The 19,181-nt window shown below is 39.5% G+C and overlaps 1 protein-coding gene across 2 annotated transcripts in view; it reads left to right on the top strand.

The window, feature by feature from the left end:
* Positions 1 to 16,426, top strand: part of lrfn1 (leucine rich repeat and fibronectin type III domain containing 1) — a 103,570-nt gene extending 87,144 nt beyond the window's left edge. For both annotated transcript variants that reach the window (XM_051397465.1, XM_051397464.1), the window contains 2 exons: positions 10,167 to 11,562; positions 14,517 to 16,426. In XM_051397465.1, coding sequence (XP_051253425.1) covers positions 10,187 to 11,562; positions 14,517 to 15,417 — 2,277 coding nt within the window. In that variant the 5' untranslated portion in view covers positions 10,167 to 10,186 and the 3' untranslated portion in view covers positions 15,418 to 16,426. The remainder of the gene's footprint in view (positions 1 to 10,166; positions 11,563 to 14,516) is intronic.
* Positions 16,427 to 19,181: the final 2,755 nt, after the last annotated feature.

The following is a 19,181-nucleotide window of genomic DNA, read 5'->3' as shown; positions in this document are numbered from 1 at the left end:
ACCTCCTTTACTGTCGTTCACTGTGATTGACTCTTCGGCTGACAGTGCTGTCAGCAGCCCCAGGAGGGAGGCTTTACTTTTTCTGATGACCAAAGGTAGATGTTCTGTAAATTTGCATTTCTGACTCTATCCTTAATGAAAAAAAAAAAAACAATCGGTTACTGATACTGTGTGTTTATGCATGTGTTTTTGTAAATCCAAATATTTACCTTATTGTAACTGATTTAAAGGAATTTAATATTTGTGTTTCTATTAATGATTAACAGATGGTCTGCGTTGTTTGTTTCAGGCGGGTTCCTTTGTTACAGAACAAGCTGGTCAGTAATCCAGTTTCAATACATGACAACAGTGTATATTAAAGATAGATCAGTGGCTGTCTGGTTGTAAAGTGAATACAGTGTATTTCAAACAGGAAAGGTTTTAAGTTCAGCCATTTGATACATTTTCTCTCCGCAGTATAAACTGGCTCATCGCTAAAGTCTGCTGTGGCAGTGGAGCACATAACAGGCATACATAATACCTTGCAAGGGTACATACAGCGCAGGATCAATGCAGTATAGGAGCCTTGGGAGGAGGATTTGAAACCAAGTGTGAATTCCTCAGCATCACTGTAGCACAAAGTGGCAACATAAGGCACCAATTCAGAGGGTCTATTCAGCTTGCCTGCACAGAACGAGAAGGGCATGGTGCTGCTATGCTAAGGATAAAAAGACAAGATTAAAAAAAAACATCAAGTCAAGTCAGTGGATAAAATGGTATGTGCAGAGGACAAACAATGAGGAAACAACAAAACTGTCACCACATGGGAACACATGCAGAAACGACATATAGAAGAGACTATAATGCTGCTACAGTATTTGTAAATCACAAATTCTTGTCGTTGGATTTCAAAATAACTAAGCCTAGAAATAGAAATCCCATACGCTGCGTGTCTTTCAGAATCACTGTCTGTCCTCATATTGTTTGCAAGCAGCTTCTGCTTTTATCATGGCTTGTTTGTCTGGGCTTTTATTTAGTTTTTTGACAAATATGTCAACTGTACTTCAGCAATCTCTTGGAAGGTGTCAGTGAAACTGCTACACGGAGAAAAGAGTAACAGCCACACTGTATTGTCGAGATATTTGTTGATGTCAGGACATGCAATCTCCCAAAACTACTCCAAAATGAACAAATTTAAGCTGAGCCCCTGCAATCACTGAGGAGTTTTGTTTCTTATGTTTTAAAGATACCGATTCAGTGTCACGGAAAGAAAATATGTATTGGTGTGTTGTACTTCATTAGCAGGTTATTCGTATTATTCAGTGGTGAAAAGTATGCATTTACTTAAGTACTACTGCAGCTGTTATATGTTACGGTATCAACAATAATAATTCAATAGTATAATATATGATAATGTAACACTGAGAGAGTTACATAATGAGTAGTTTTACTTTTATACTTTTATATGGAGGTTTTAACTGTTATGAAACAGTCTCAGTTTAATACAAGTGCCTCTATGCATAAACAAACAAGACCATCAGCGAGAATATTGGCTATTTCTATGTATTAATTCTCAATGTCTGCAACCAGGTTGGATTTGGTCAGATTCCCCATTGAAATAAATGAAATGAGGCGGTGGAAACACTACCGCTTTTGTCCACAGGGGCCGCCAGAATCAACACAAAATGAAAGTTCCTGTTTGAATTCCACTTTAACTTTTAACAGATTATTTTTTAATTGTGGCATTAATACTTTTACTTTAGTCAAAGATCTCAATACTTCTTCCACTACTGACATCATTAAACATGAAACAGTATAGTTCATCTTTATCATAATTGCCGCAGTGTCCTCGATCCAAAGTGTGAACTTCAAACAGGCCAGCTTTCTCTCTGTGTGAAACTCACCAAACCCTCTCACAGAAAATCTAAAAATGGCAAATGGCCATTTTAAATCAGAGGGCAAAGCATTGTCCTGTTTATTCTATTAATCGTGACAGCTAACAGATGGAATTTAGCCAGAGGTTTTTTTTTTTGCTCAGTTGTGGAGGGAATTTGTGCATAAAGTGGACTGAATGGAACAACACCAAATCTAATAATTCTATTATGCATCATATGGTACTTGTGATTAATGAGACTATTCCAGTGAATAATTCAGTGGAAGTAAAGAAATCAGGATTCTGTGCAGAAACATAGTATGTGTGACCGGGGAACAATCACTTCACATGGAAAAAGCCCTCGTATGTCATTCATGTAAATCAAGATCATTCCCCTTTGATTATTTAAGTGGGCTGACATATTTGAGTAGCATTACATAGCATGATCATTTGTGAAGATTGTCTTCTGTAAAGAAATTCTTCAACAGATGGTGAGGTAGACCATGAGGCAGAGCTGTAATGATCAGTCTGCTATTCAATTTTGATAGCCGATCAATCAGTTAAATTGTTTATGAAGTCAAAATGCAAAAAGATTCTCTGGTTCATCTTTTTAAATGTGAATATTTTCTGGTGTTCTTAGTCTTTTATGATGTTAAATTGGATATTTATGTACAAATACAAATATGTCATTGTAAGAGAATTTTTTTTGGGCTTCTATTGCCTTTAATCGATAGTGACAGCTGAAGAGTGACAGGAAAGGGAGAGAGAGAGAGAAAGAGAGAGGGGATGACACACAGCAAAGGGCCACATGTCAGAATCGAACCCACTGCCGCCACAGCAAGGACTCGACCTTGGGCACATGGGGCACCAGCTCTACCAGGAGAGCTACCAGGGCGCTGCACGTACAAGAAATGATGATGGACTAACAATTTTCCTTACTAAGAGGGATGCCCATTGTCTAAGTAAATATTAATGTTAGACTAAATTAATAACAGCTCTACCCTCCAATCGCTCCCATGCTTTTGTGATCTCTTACTCATTTGGCTGGTTATATTCAAGGGTAAACTTTCGAAAAACAGTCTTGCTTAACTTGGAAAGCTTAATTCAAAACAGATTCACCCATATTGCAGTAATTTGTAACTGTAGCAGCAGCTATTGATGGTTGATTATCTGTGTGACGGGAGGTGTTCAAGTTAAAAAGAACAGGTAGCAGGTAAAGGCTAACAATCAATCACCTAAGTGTTCAATCAACAAGTGCAGGCATGATTTACGCAGCGCCAATATAATCCTAATGTTCTCTGTCTTCTTTGGGGAAGCTCTTACAATTAAAGTTTATGGAGCCACAATAGTTTGTGCTTCTAAATTCTTCCTCATTGAAAGTTTTAAATGGGATGTAATTGAGAAGACCGTCTCTGCATGCAGACATAATTATAATATGCAAATGCTCCTCCTGTTTACGACGATATCCCCCATCCCCCTTGATGAGATGCGACCAGAAATCCCCGGGGCTGTGGAGCCTCGGTTTAGGCGTCCACTGGTGGAGGCAGAGCTGACTCCAATGAACTCGGGCTGTCAATAATTATGCCAGCATCCTGACAAGAGTTGCACAAGGGCAGCTAGCAGTTCACTGCCTGCACCGTCTAATTGGCGTTTACGGTTTCCTGACAAAGTCATGTCCAGAAAATATCCTTACAATGCACCGGCTCTGGGCAGATGTTTTTCTTAGGAAAGGACAGACTCAGGCATTGTTTGTATTCGATCACTGTTGTCAGTGTCACCTTCAAAATATGTTTTTGCTTCAACTAACTTGTACTGTAACTGCAATCCAGTTGCAACTGCCACTATTATTTATTATTATTATTAAACTGCTGATTATTTTCTAGATTAACCAATTATTGTGTTATCTATAGTGTATAAAGTGTCATAAATGAGTGTAAATACCCATTATATTCATTCATCCAGAACCATAGAAGACATATTTATATCGCTTGTTTTGTTTGATAAAAAAAAAAAAAGTTAATTTACTGCAACAGATGACTAAGAAATTCAGAAATGTAATTGTTTTGTTATTTTGCCTTGAAGAGTTACTCAAACAGGTAACATCCCTGGACCTTTGTTCCTCCTCTGTTATTACCTCTATTTAAGACATACTTAAATATAACTAATAATATCTAATAAAACTAATGAAACAAAAGACACAAATGATACATTTTCTGATTGGAGGAGCTGAAACTAGTGATTTTTTTTGGGCATATTTTTATAATTTGATCTACAAAAATTACCAATTGTCTGTTTGCTATCACATTAGACAAGAAACTAAGTCCACAGTTGAGAAGTTGGAATAATGTATTCTACATTTATACTAAAAGAATGACTCAAATGGTTGATCAATTATCAAAATATCTTCCGGTTCCTTCTCTGTTTATCGATTAATATTTCAGCTCTATTGTAATATTAAGTAAGTTCATCTGAAGAAAGCTGCCGTCCAAAAAGGAAGCCATCGGCACCACGTTAGGAATACATCAAGTAGGCCATATTTCATTTTGAGTGAATATAAGATGGCAGGTAATAGCACATTCCTGTACAGTTTAATGGCGGTAGTTAACACTCGTATACATTATTCTCACAGAGGACAATTATTTAAGAGATTTGATCGGTGTATTCATTTCTTTTCAAACTCGGGTGTGTGTTTTTCCTCGTGTGACAGTTCTGAGATTTATGAGATATTCTTAGCTGTCTCGGATAACTGTTGAATTTATAAAGCCCTTACTTCTTTCTGGTCATTTAATTATGAGAGTATCCTGGAGAATTCATGGATACCCTAATTAAAATTTCTAACACTATGTTAGAGGTGTAACTGAGAAGGTGAAATAGCAAACAATTTCTTTTTGGCAGTTTTTTTTCTAGATCATAAAAGATGGGCTTCATGATTTCATGATGTTTTTCTCAGAAATCGTGAAGCTGCACTATCATCCTTGCAGGTGTTTGTCCTATTTAATGTGTAAACTGGATGCTACAGTGTGTGTTAATGCAGCAGCAGGAAGGTGTTTCACAGTCAGAAATAGCACGAGCTGTGTGAGACGGGATCTTTCAGCTTTCATTTGATTCCTACTGCATTGTTTGTGACGCTCTCTAAGCTCTTACTTTAAGCTGCTGATTATTCAAGAAAATTTCACAAATACTTGCTTTTTGTGTCCTCTTTTAACAGGGCTCCTTTGTGAATTTCTGAACCATAAGAGCATTTTTAAGAGGCATCAGAGTTTACCTTTTGTTCATGTTTTCTGTTGGTAAGGTTGAGAACAAACACACACACACATTTATATTAGTACATCTGACCTTGAAAGCTAAGTTATTCTTCTCTTTGTTTTCTCCTCTTGGGCATTTACTGCTTTGTGTCTTCAGTTTGTTTGTATGTAGACACATGAATGCGTGAGTTATGTTTCTGCATGCTTTCTCCTGTGTTTGTGTGTGTGTGTGTGTGGGCGGCTGTGTGTTGTATTGTGCTCACATGTACATGCCTTGTGCAGAATGGTGCTTATATGTAAATATGATTGGGGCATTGTCTCTTTTGTTTAGTGAAAGAGAACATTTAATATTAGTAGTTGTGTTCAGCATCGGGATCAGAACAATCAAGCAGATTGGGGTTTTTTTTATGGATCTGGATCAGCTACGATAATGTAATTAACCTTTTTTGCAACTTCTAGAGTAGCACAATGTTGCTGTTATTTTTTTTATTATGGATTCATTAATTTATTTTTTATTTTCTTTAATTAAAATTTAAGAAAATTGTGAAAAAGCACGTGCCACAATTGAGCCCAAGTTGAATTTCTAGCTTTGCCCAACCAACGGTCTAAAACCTAAAATATTCTATTTACAATGATACAATCAAGAGCAGCCAATTCTCACATTTGAAAAGCTGGAACCAAATATTAAACTAAAATTAAATATTAAAGTTTGGCATTTTCACCAGTGTGTAACATTTAGAGAGCTCTATTGGCAGAAATGGAATATAATATATATAGGTGTGTTTTCATTGGTGTATAATCACCGGAATATAGGAATCATTGTGTTTTTGTTAGCTTAAAATGAAATGCCATGAAATGGAGTATGCCTTGTTGATTCGCCATGTTTCTACAGTAGTCAAGAGCTTCCAAACCAAACACTGGCTGTTCTCATTCCCAGAACATCAAATACTGACGTGAGCTGTGTTCACTCAGTTGCAATTTGCAACTTCACCTCTAGATACCACTAAATGCTACACAATGTTCCTTTAAATGATTAATCAAAATCAAAATTGCTGATAATTAACTTCTCTGTTAACTGATCAATTGACTAATCATTTCAGCTCTAGTTGCCATCACCCTTTTTTTCTTTATATTTTACTCAGTTTGGTCCAGGCAAGAGGACAATCACTGCACCGCCAGATGTTAAGCAGAAGTACTTACAACCTTTATTCAACATAAACAATTAAGTGAAGGTCTGAATGGGCACCATGGGACCGAGAACCCCCACACAGCTCCCACTGATGCAGGCATTAACCACCCTCAAAGCCAAGAATACAGTATATGTCAGTGCAAGCGGAAAATACAAACCTAGACACACCCAGTACAAGCAGCATCGGCCACGCTATAACTCAGAATCAAAATGCAAGGTAATAAACAAGCACTATCACTCCTTACTGAACGGGCCTATCTGACCCCTACTATCATAAGAACACCTCCCCTATAGTATACAACTGTCTTCACTGACAGGAACACCGAAAGCTAGCAAGCCCCCCCCCCAATCCTGCGTACTGCCAACGCCATGAAAAAAAAGCAGCTTGTTATCTCACACAACCTCCAGCATTTAAATTAACTTTTTTTTAAATTATTATTATTCATGCTTGTTTTCCCACCCACTCAAATGCACCTCTAATACTGATGAGAGTCATCAGGCATTTGTGTCCACAGGGAAAGCTACTTAGCTGTCACATATATCTGAAATTTCTTTACTAAGTCTGATATGCATTGTAAGCTGGGTTTTAGAGGCAAAAAAAACATATGTAAAACAAAACTTGTATAGGACTTTGTTTTTGCAGATATTAAATATTAAAAATAAATTAAATATAATGTTAGATCTTTAGATCTCATATTCGGGTTATTTCTGCAGGGTTTTTTAATCATTCAAACTTGTAGCAAATCGGCCTTCTGTAGCCAACGATAGATTTAATGGCGTGGGATGGATCCGAATTTTGAAAACTTGAGCATAGTGATGAATGACGGGTTCACTCCTGGGTGTCTCAAGGGGTCCAAATCTTCAAATTTCAAACTGTAAGAAATAATAATGCCAAAGAAGGATTAACTTAAATTGTTAACACATAAAGTTGATTTGTAACTACACTGTAAAACCAGTATTTAAAGCTCGCTAAAGAGAATGTAGACTTTTCACAGCCACATAGGTTTATAGGCCTGTTGTTGTTTTATTTATCATGGGTGCCACTGTTTGCATGGGTGTATGTAAATGTGTGTTCATTTCTATTTAGTTGATTCTGTTTTTGAATATGTCCGAATGTGAATACAAGCTATTTCTATTTCTACATGCATGTATCTAAGTAATCCCCTGTGAATGGCTGTCCTCCTGCATGACTGGACACAAAAACAAACCTAAACTCCAGTTCACCCTGTGTTCTCTCCTGTTGTCGACATATAGATTTTGTAGCCGCCACTGTTATTAAGCAATAAAAACAGAAATAGAAATGTGAAGCGGAGCTGCCCTTTTCTTTTAATTTCACTCGGCCATTCCTACATCTGTTAACGTCCCTTCTTACCTCCTCAGCACCCATTAAGATTGAAGCCTTGCTTTTCGGGCAGCTCAACATCATCTTAATGCAATTCAAAGACCTACATTCTACACCAGAGTTGCCGTGGCAACAAAGCCCCCCCTCCTCCAACCCCCCTTCCTGAGATGCTGAAAGATCAATAGAGTATCCTCGACGGTGTGGCAGGAAATGCTCTGGTACAGATGGTCTTCTGAGAAACCATGAGCTTTGTGGCCTAGTTACCATCGGAAAACTAACACAATCAAGCAAGGCCACTATTATATTGAAATTTAACTAAATCTGATTAAATCTGAACAAAAGACCCTGTCACCCTACTATAGCTCTTATAGGAGCCTATTTAACAGGAAGTATGCACTACTGTAGCCTACTTTATTGTTTTAGCTTTCCCAGCGTCTTTAAAAAAAGAAAATCTGGGGAATTAATTTAGACAAGGCAGGCACACTGTGCTGCCAACAATAAAGGAGCGTTGCTAAATAAATAAATTCTCTCTGGGGGGGGGTTGGAAAATTTCTCACACAGTCTACCACCTAGTGTGTGTTTTTGCACTAGAAATGGTTTGTTGTGTATATTCTTTGTCGAATAATTTGCACAGGAGAAATGTTTTTCAATTTCAAACAGTTAAGGTGGTTCTGTTTCAGCGTGTAGAAGGAGAACAAGGAGGGAGGGAAGTATTTCTTGTGTCTTTCTTTAATGCAGTCTAATAGTCTACAGAAATGTGGTATAAAGTAGAACGAATTGGTCAGTGTTGAGTAAATTTGATCAACAACCTTTGAGAAAACTCTCCCACTGAGTTGAACTTCTGCGTCAAGCTGTTCCACTTCCCTCAGAAAATGACATCAGACGGACCCAGATTTTAATGAGAACTCTGATTGGACAGCAGTATTTCATAGTTAACGAGGTGCCCTGTTGTCTGTCACTTAGTAGCCAGCCAGCAGGTGTGCATGCGTGTGTGTGTGTGTGTGTGTGTGTGTGTGTGTGTGTGTGTGTGTGTGCAAGAGAGCACAAAAGAAGATGATACTGGTCATTTTCATTGCAGGCATGCAAATGCCACAACCCAGGTTGATTTAAATGACAGCAGATGCACTCACAGATTTCTCACCTCTCTCACCATCTCCAACACTTCTTATCAGACACAGTTAGTTTAGTTTAAAAAAATAGGTGAAAACAGTCTTTGTCTAAAGCATATGAAAAGGGAAGAGAGCTTGGCTTGTACTGTGTTTCTGCTATGAAATTTGGCTGAATGTGGCACGTAAAATATTCCAGTCATTTTTCAATCAAATTTAATTTCGGGGTATTGGTACTGTGAAACTGAGATGCTTTCGCTTTGGGCCCAATGGGGGACAAAATTGGTGGTGTTACGGACGTCAGCACCACCTCAACATGGTGGATAAAGAGGCTCTAAAATTAGTCATGACAAATTGGAGGTAGCATCAAAAAACAGGCACAGTTTGTGTTTAAAAACCCCAGCCAACTTCTCCTGTGTGAATTAAAAAGAGACATTGCTGTTGATTGACACATTGGATCTAGCATGGATCAAAGGTGTCACCCTGTGGGGTTTGATGGGGCGGTGGGATGTAGGAACCCTTATGTTATTCTTTAAACCTAGAAAAGTGAAGTCAGCTGTCATCCGTTTACTTTATCAGCGTTAACAGGCTCTCTCATCAACAATGAAGCTTAAGGCATTAGCAATCAAGATGGATGCCAGAGAGGGTAAAAACCACTGACAATTTGGCATCAGCACATCACCGTTTGTGTTCCACAGGGGTCTCTTATTATTATGGCAGAGGATCACTTTTACTCCTGTCACCACAGGCGTGTTCTCTCCGAGACTGAAATCAATACTTCTAAATGGGAATCAGAGATTCAGAACATCCTCGATGGCTTCATCGGATTGACTCGAAAACAAGACATATTTCCACAGATTTCACCTTTACTTTCTGTTGCCGTGATTTACATGACAGGTTTCTGTCTAATTTTGCAGTACATCTCAGAAGCACAGGGCGAGCAGAGAGCATGAAAAGGTCATAAAAATCCTGGAGCACTGTTGACAAGTGCCCTTTTCTACCTTTAATTCTCCATCCTGATGTCGAATTCAGAGCAAGAAATACACACAAGCCCTGTAACATGATAGAAATGTACATGGCATATACCTTACCTAATATAGGAAAACCGTCCTGTGATCATTCAAGAAATGATATGGTTCAGTGGTGATGCAGCCTGGTGGCACGAAAAACATTCTATTATTTCCATTAAAAGGCTACAGAGACATGGGTTTCTGACAGTGTTGGCGCAGCCTTTCATCATCCCAGGTGCCATTATTTTAGAAAAGCTCCATTTCATTGTGTGATTGATACCTTGCTGGCTGTCTCAGCAATCTTGGTCAGACTCTGGATTTTTGCAGCAGGCTCTCATAAAGCCTATGATGCTATTTATTAATTCAAAGATCTCTATTTTTTGACTCAGTGTCTCTCTTATTTCCATTTGTCTCACATACAGGACCTGGAAACCGATCAACAATGGAGCGGCTGGTTGTGTGTGTGCTGCTGTGTGCAGCTCTGGTGAAGGGATACAGCTGCCCCGGCCGCTGCATCTGCCAGCACCTCTCCCCAACTCTGACTCTGCTCTGTGCTAAGACTGGTCTGTTGTTCGTACCGCCGACAATCGACCGAAAGACCGTTGAGCTGCGACTCACCGACAACTTCATCACGATCATCCGCAGGAAAGACTTTTTCAACATGACTAGTTTGGTCCACCTCACCTTGTCCCGTAACACCATCAGCCAGATCACCCCCCACGCCTTTGTTGGCCTGCGATCCCTGCGGGCGCTCCACATGGATGGAAACCGACTCAGTGTGATAAAGACCGACCACTTTAAAGGCCTCATCAATCTGCGGCACCTCATCCTCGGAAACAACCAGATCCACCAGGTGGCTGCCACCGCCTTTGATGAGTTTGTTTCCACGATAGAGGATTTGGATCTGTCCAATAACAACCTGCGCACCCTTCCCTGGGAAGCCATAGCCAGAATGACCAACATTAACACGCTCACGCTGGACCACAATCTCATTGACCACATTGGAGCAGGGACTTTTACGCTGCTCACCAAGCTGGTCCGCCTGGACATGACCTCTAACAGGCTGCAGAAGCTGCCACCAGACAGCCTGTTCCAGCACGCACAGGTACTGTCTGACGCCAAGGGCTCCAGCTCCTCCACCCTGGCTGTGAGCTTTGGTGGAAACCCCCTTCACTGTAACTGTGAGCTCCTGTGGCTCCGCAGACTGACAAGGGAGGATGATCTGGAGACCTGTGCCTCACCAGAGCACCTCATGGACAAGTATTTCTGGTCCATCCAAGAAGAGGAGTTTATCTGTGAGCCTCCGCTGATCACTAAACATCTTTCCACTAAGCCCTTTGTGATGGAAGGGCAGGGTGTGACTCTTAAATGCAAAGCCGTGGGTGATCCAGACCCAGATATTCACTGGCGGTCACCAGACGGCAAGCTGGTGCATAATAACTCCCGCACCATCCTGTATGATAATGGCACCCTTGATATTCTCATCACCACCCTGAAGGACAGCGGGGCATTTAATTGTGTGGCGTCCAATGCTGCAGGCATCGCCACAGCTGCTGTTGAGATCAACATGATCCCCTTACCCTTGTTTGTTAACAACACAGGCCACATGCGTGAGGACCCCGGCCTCTCAGACATCACCACCTCCTCCAAATCTGGCAACGACACCAAGGGCTACGACAAGCAGGACAGGAGGGTGATGGTCAATGAGCTGACCTCATCCTCCGCTGTGATCCGTTGGCCATCTGAACGCCATATCCCCGGCATTAGAATGTACCAGATTCAGTACAACAGTACGGCAGATGATACTTTGGTGTACAGGTAAGTCATGGTGGAGGAGGCTGGATGGAGGGAGGGGAGGGACTGGTAGAGCAGGGACATGAGGAAAGGTGAGACATCTGGAGATACCATCTGCTGAATGACACGGAGGTACATTATGGCAGATTGACAGATCCCAAAGATGCAAAGTGATTAAGTATGTCCAGAAATAAGCAGAACCCCTATAGTGTAATCTGAGAGATATACAGAGGAAGAATGTTTTTCCATAAATTAAAATGCATTAAAATCTGTTGTAATATGCATAAAATGTATAGTGCACAGACGCACAAAAAAATGAGCTCTGATATTTGAATAGATTTTTGCAATCAGCTAAATATATTGTGGAGTCCAGCACTCTAAAGGACTAAAAGGGCCTTTTCAGCATCATTAAAACATAATACGACAATAAACCATATCATGAGGGCCAACTGCTTCACTGCATGTAACTGTTTGTATCATTAGCAAGTGTCTGGATTAATTGGTTGAAACACCGAGTGTGATAAGATGTGGTTGTCTAATGATAGGCTTGGTTGCAGTGGTAGAAGATAATTTACTTAATGTAGGTAAAGTAGCAACAACACACTATGAAAATACTAATATTAATAATAATATTAAAAGTAAAAGTCCTACTTTTAGCAAAATGTATAGAAAGTACTCCTGCAGAAAAGAACACCCCTATGAATGATATATTATGGCATCTTAACACAGATGCATCAATGTGTAGGCAGCTAGTTTTAGGTACTTCATATACACTTAAGCAGTTTAGTCCAGTAGTTCCCAACCTGAGGGTGAGGCCCTTTCAAAGGGTCACAAAATAAATCTGAGGGGTTGTGAGAGGATTAATGTGAGGAAACTAGAAATAAAGTTTTGCTATACACTCTAATCTAGCTATCTAATCTAAGATTTATTTGTGAAATACTGGATAATAATTATATAATTATAATAATAATTTGGTCTTCAAACTGTTATTTAGAGAAGATATACTTGGTGTGACTTATAACATTTCATAGACATCTGAATCAAGGGGCCCCAACAATGCATTGTATTTTATAACATGGTCATACTTTTAATGTAAAATATTAACTTAAAAAACAAAGTAACCACAGCTGTCAGACCAGACAGTACAAGGAGAAGAATAAAGTTTAAAGAAACACAGAAATAATCAAGCAAAGTACCTCAGAACTGTAGTGAACTGAGTAAATGTACTTTGTTTCTTTCCACTCCAGGGTATAGGCAATTACATGTAATTCAAGTATCAAAAGCAAAATTACTTATTATCCAAAATGCCTTTTTTTCAGAGTATTTTATTAAATTATATGATCATTGTGATTGATGGGTATTATTGATATATTAAAATGTCAGCAGTATTTTAATGTTGTAGTCAAGGTGGAGCCATCATAGTTTATAGGCTGACTATATGTTTTGTTTATAAAGTATTAAAGGTCCAGTGTGTAACATTTAGAGGATCTATTGGCAGAAATGGAATATAATATTCATAGGTATGTTTTCATTGGTATAAAATCACCTGAAAATAAGAATTGTTGTGTTTTGGTTCCCTTAGAATGAGACATTTTTATCTACAGAGGGAGCGGGTGCTCTTTCATGGAGTCCACCATGTTGAACTGCCATGTTTCTACAGTAGCCCAGAACTGACAACACTGGCTCTAGATAGAACCTGTGTTTTTTTGCAGACACCATAGTTTCTCCTACACGCTTGGAAGGCCGAAATTGTATTCAAATGCAATTTGCAACTTCACTGCTAGATGCCACAAAATCGTACACACTGGTTCTTTAATCTGAGAAGTAGCTGCTATATCCGTTAAATGAATGTACTGTAGTGGAGTAAAAAGTTTAATATTTCACTCGGAAATGTGGTAGAGCAGGAGTATTAAGTATCATACGATGAAAATACATCAAGTACAGTACTTGAGTTACTTTCTACCTCTGATTGGTTGCAAAAAAGAAAAAATACTGTGAAAGCACAAGGTCAATATATTGTATAAGTTAAGTTGCAATGTGTAATATATAAAGTGTAAATATAGAGAAATATGGCAAAATCAATACTTGTGGTGGGTATGCATAATGAGCTCTCTCTTTTTAAAACAGTGAGTATAAACATTTGCAAACCTTTAAAATACTGTTTTAAATATGAGAATAAGTTTGATGTGTTTCTTATGCAATATGTGACGCAGATTAACTGAATCTGATACACTGAGAAGTATTTCAGGATTTATGTATTCATGGAGCAAGTTAATTATAGTCGACTTTCTTTTTTTTTTTTTTTTTTTTTAGGGTTTATCAGATATAATGAGTTGGCCTCCTGTATAATTTTCTCATCCGGTTTAGGCATGAAGCTGAGTGTTGTTTTGTCTTTAGGTGGTACATTATTACCTACAAATGATAACCATCAAAGCCCCCCTTTAGGGAAAAGGAACAAGCTTCTAATTATATTAACGCCAATGTTGACCTGAAGACAGTGCCTTTCTCCATTGTATTTAGAGGCATGTAATCTTGCAGTTGCCAACGAAATGGGACCTTACGTATTCACACATCAAAACTGCCTTCACATCATGCGTCACTTGTCCTGCAGCCTGCAGCTGTTGTGGCATATTCTTTAGACAACGAGCCTCCTCTGCCTTGTTTATCACCTTGCAGTTTACCCTTGCTGTCATTTCATACACAAACCCAGTAGAGCAACTTCTCACCGCTATTTTATAATATAAAATATTCTTTCATAAGTCAACTTTAATGAAGTGTTGTGCTTTTTATTGTTCTCTACCAGAATGAGTGATATTTAATGCTAGAGCTGCGATGGCCCTGTTGTCTTTTCGTTGTGTGGAACTGACACCTTTGTGTGATTTAATGCACCTTATGCAAATCAGCAAATGTGGGCGTTGTAATTCTGATGATTAATTGTCTACATCTTCACCGCCGCACTATGTTTCTTTTCTCTGCAGAATGATCCCATCTACCAGCAAGAACTTCTTAATCAATGATCTGGCCGCGGGGCGAGAGTATGACCTTTGTGTGCTGGCGGTTTACGACGACGGCATCACATCATTAACAGCCACACGTGTGGTTGGCTGTGTGCAGTTCCACACGGCCAGTGAGGTCAGCCAGTGCCGCTTCATGCACAGCCAGTTCCTGGGAGGCACCATGATCATCATTATTGGTGGTATAATTGTTGCTTCAGTGCTGGTTTTCATTATCATCCTGATGATCCGTTACAAGGCCTACAGCAGCCCAGAGGACAGCAAGACCAAGGTCAGCTCCAGCATGCACTCCCAGACCAATGGCAGCCAGCAGCGGCTCCAGCGCTCTGCCTCTAAGCAGCCCTCTGATGAAGGCCAGCGTGAAGCCCAGGCGCCCAAAGTGTGCATGGCACTTGTGCTGAGGGTGGACAATGAGAAGAGAGAGGATCCAGCAGCCACCACTGCCATCCTGGAGGTGGAGCTGCCACCCCTGACTGCAGACAAGCTGAAGAGAAGAACCAGCCTGGATGCACAGTGCTCTGGCCCCCCATCTGAGGACACACAGACGGACAGTAGCCTGACAGGCTCCACCATGTCCCTGTGTCTCATAGGCCCCAACGCTGGCACCAAGGAGGCTCCCAGGCTCAAGGACAAAAAAAGTACCCTGGCCAACATGGGATTGCTCCCTAATGAGCTGGCACGAACTAGGCACAGATTCTCTTTCGATGGAGGGGATTACTCCATTTTTCAGAGTCATAGTTACCCACGCAGAGCGAGGACGAGGTGGCACAAGTCCACCAACCAGCTCAACATGGAGTCGTCGCCGCTCGCCAACAGGAGAGTTACGTTCAGCAGCACTGAGTGGATGCTTGAGAGCACAGTCTGAGGAAAAGCAGCGTAGCCGGGAAAGAAACGGCTCAGCCCCACACACAAACATACACGTGTAAAAACACAAATACGTCTACATGCCATATAACACACACTTTTCTCTTGCGCACAGCAAATGATAAACACAAGCACATTTACTTACACATGCAAACTTTCTGTGAGTTGCTGGAGAAGAACACAGTCTCCCTCCATCCTGCCTCCCCATCATACTCCCAGAGAGGTTTGTTGGCCATGTCCTTTCTTTATGCAGCAGTGCCTTATTCTGAAAAAAAAATGTACGAATGGAGGATGCTGCTCACTGTAGTCATAAACCTTCCTCTCTATCATTGCCTCCCACCCTGATAATGGGAAGCATTTCGTTGGATTTTTTTTTTTTTCTCCTTTTTCTGTGACATGCCAAGGGAGCGTGGCGTTTGGATGTGACTGTTTAATTGTTTAAAAAAGAAAACGTAATCATAACTGTAAAGTGAACAGCCAGGTATCCTGTTATGTCAATCATGTTTTGGGTTCTTTCAAAAAAAAAAAAACTTTTGCACAGAAGACACGAGATACAAGGACAAGTATCACCACCAGTCTATACAATAATAATAATAATTAAAAAAAAAGAACAGGATTTTACACATGCCGATTTCTAATGTTAGCATAGAGAGGATGGACCTGGAAACCACCCGTGGATTCCTCTTTGATGGTCGGACTGTATGATGTTAAATAGGTATTGTTCCAGATGTGACTGTATATTAATCGGTACTGTATCTGGCTGGTCTAGATAAAAAGACAACCAACAAAAAAGACATATATAAGTATATTAAAACATTGGTGTATGTGTACTAACTATGTAAGTAAGTAAGTCATATGTCACATGACTTTTTACAAAGCATTTGGGTGTTGGCTGCAAGTTTTTACATTAAAAACCTGTGTCATCACGCCTCTCCCTATTTAGTATGTCAAAGTTTGGACCATTTATCCCCTCACGAAGGGTATTAAATTTTTTGTGTGGGTTAACTGTATCCGTGGCGTTTTCTTCTTGTGCTTTAGGAGCAGCAGTATGTGTCCACTGCAGGGAGGGACACACGAATTGAAATTATAAATATTTGATTCCTGAGTACTATTTATAATGCTTCTGTGAAAGCTGCACGGTGAGCAGAGTGGGGTGTGGGACGAGGGACATGATAACTGCATGCTGAATTCAAATGCAGCCAGCTGTTATTAACAAGGGTGTAAGATCTGTTGCTTCCACTAGGGGGATACAAAGTGCTGTAAGGTTCCCAATAGCTTGCAGACTGCAGTTGGGATGCTTTAATAACCGTTAATAGCAGAAAGCCTGGGGAGCATCCTGCTTTTGGTTCCATTTCTTCTCAAGCAGACTAAGAGCTTAGATGTTGAAAAAGCAACACTTTACTTAAACCACACATATTTGGCACTTATCAGCAGCACTGAATGCAAACATGTAATAGTTTATAACACATTATAATGTAGCTGTAAGCAGATACAAGTGTTTATTAATGTATTTGTCAACATCTATAATATATATATTGTGTGAAGCATCTGTAACTGAATGATTAATAACACAATGTGACACAGTAATCATATTTAATGACATTATCTTTGAAAACATTTAACTTTTTATACACGATATCACTCTCAGGCAGCTTTAAAACACTTTATAAATATGTTCAATACTCATGAAGACATTTCATCACTTAGCCTTCATAAGCAGAATGTGTTCTCCCAGTTGTCATGGCGAGTGATGAAGACATTTATAAATAAATAAATGTATTAAAAAAATATGTAAATATATGTATATTATATTGTAAATATTCATAAAATGTTTATACATTAGTTACATATGTTTCATAAGAGTAGCCCTAGTTGTTGACAAATGTATTCATTAAAATGCACTTATATCTGTTTACAACTATATTATAATAGTTGTATAACCATATTTTATAAATGCTTAATACTGGGGCTGAAAAAAGGTGTCACAGAGAAAGGCATGACAGTAGGAAAAGATACAATCAGAGTGGATGACAGATATTTGTTTGCTGCTACAGAGACCACCCTCTCCTTCTAATTACAGCTACTTAGGACAGGCTGAGATGAAACGGAGCTGCGTGGACAGCAAAGAGATAAAACGTTGAGCAGAGAGAGATAAGTCACACTGGAGGTTTTCAAGCCTCTGGAATCTCCTATTTGCATCCTCAGCGACGGAGAGGATTGAGTCTAAGAACGAGGTCATCCCTTCCCTTTTTCCTCATCCAACCAGTTTTCAGCCATGTCATAGTCTTAAAGGTTGTGTTATTTCCCAGCTAGAAGAATACTTAACATTAATGTTTAAATACTCAGCTGTCAATTTGTGGTGCACCAATTTTTCAACCCTTGTCCATGTCCTCATTAACTACTGATGGTTTCCAGTCTGGTGACCGTTTCTCACAGCAGGAGAAGTATTTCTGTCTGCTCCCATCTGTAACCATTATTCAATACAAAATCTGCTTAGGCAGGAGGAGGCTGAGACTTCACCCAGTCTTCAAAATTGGCCAGGGCAGCCCAACTAGCTAACACTGGGAGCAGAGCAAAGTGTGTTGTGTCTCATCAGCAGTTCTGAGTGACTGCAAGAAAATGTGCCTTGACTTGGTGAGGGTGAGATTTTTTTCCACTGAAGATCCCATTATATGTTTAATGCATAGTAATGTGTGTTTGAAAAGTCCAATCTGAACATGGTTCAGTACGCATAAGGTTTAAAGTCTTATCCATGCCAACCATGCTGTCTGCTCTACAGTACTGCAAGTTTTTTAAGCAAACCATATTCCAACTGTGGTTAAACTTTGCTAATGCAAAATATGTATAATACTTTTCTGGGATTGGTTGCTGCTATCATACTTCAGTATGATACCTGCAACAAATTACACCTGCCAACTGACTCAAAAGTGCAATGTTTTAGTCCCAGTTGGATCCTTGTGTTGCCTGTTTTCCACAAACCTACATGTGATTCGGGATGCCACAACCTTGAGCATCTGCCAATACCAACACTGTCTTTTCCCCTCGCATAAACAACTAAGCTGTTAATAATACATTTGTGTGGATGTACCTTCCTTAACCCAGTCATCTGGAAGACATAATGCTCAAACTGTTAAACTACTACTCCCAGTAACTACTACTGATACTACTCCCATGAAGGAAGAAATACATAGCCTACAATATGCCTAAATTGCGAAAATGCATACATTGCACTCGGCTGTTTTGTTAATTGTGCTGTTTTCCTAAACCAGCTGCTATCTGAACCATTTGACTTGAAAGAACCAAACATTTGTAAAAAGTTGCACTACATCTTGAGTCTTACCATCCCTCATGAACTAAAGTTTGTGCCAATCTGTCTTATAAATGTTGAAATATTTCTGTCCTAAGTGGTGGCTAGCATGGCTAAATATAATGTTAATTGTGGAAACAACATTACTTCTATCATCTAAACCATCTGTGAAAGGTTGCAGTAATAGACATTAGCAGGAGTTGCAGCCTTTATATAAGAATGGCTTTATAAAAAGCTACAGTGTGAGCCGCATACATATTTTTTCCTTATTTATAATGTAGCAAGAACAAAAAAGGCTATCTTTTGTTTTTTTCCTTCTAAATAAATGTTTTCATTAATAAGTTGTCTTAACTAGATAATACTTAGCAATAAAACCAAATTTTGGATTTTGCCCTCTTGCCAAATGCTTATTAACCTTGACAATCTGTTTTAAAAAACCTGCGTCAATACCGATTTGA

Source organism: Dicentrarchus labrax, unplaced genomic scaffold (genome assembly GCF_905237075.1).
Source record: "Dicentrarchus labrax unplaced genomic scaffold, dlabrax2021, whole genome shotgun sequence".
Lineage (NCBI taxonomy): Eukaryota > Metazoa > Chordata > Actinopteri > Moronidae > Dicentrarchus > Dicentrarchus labrax.
The sequence above is the reverse complement of the archived record's forward strand: the minus strand, read 5'-3'. Positions and strand labels throughout refer to the sequence as shown.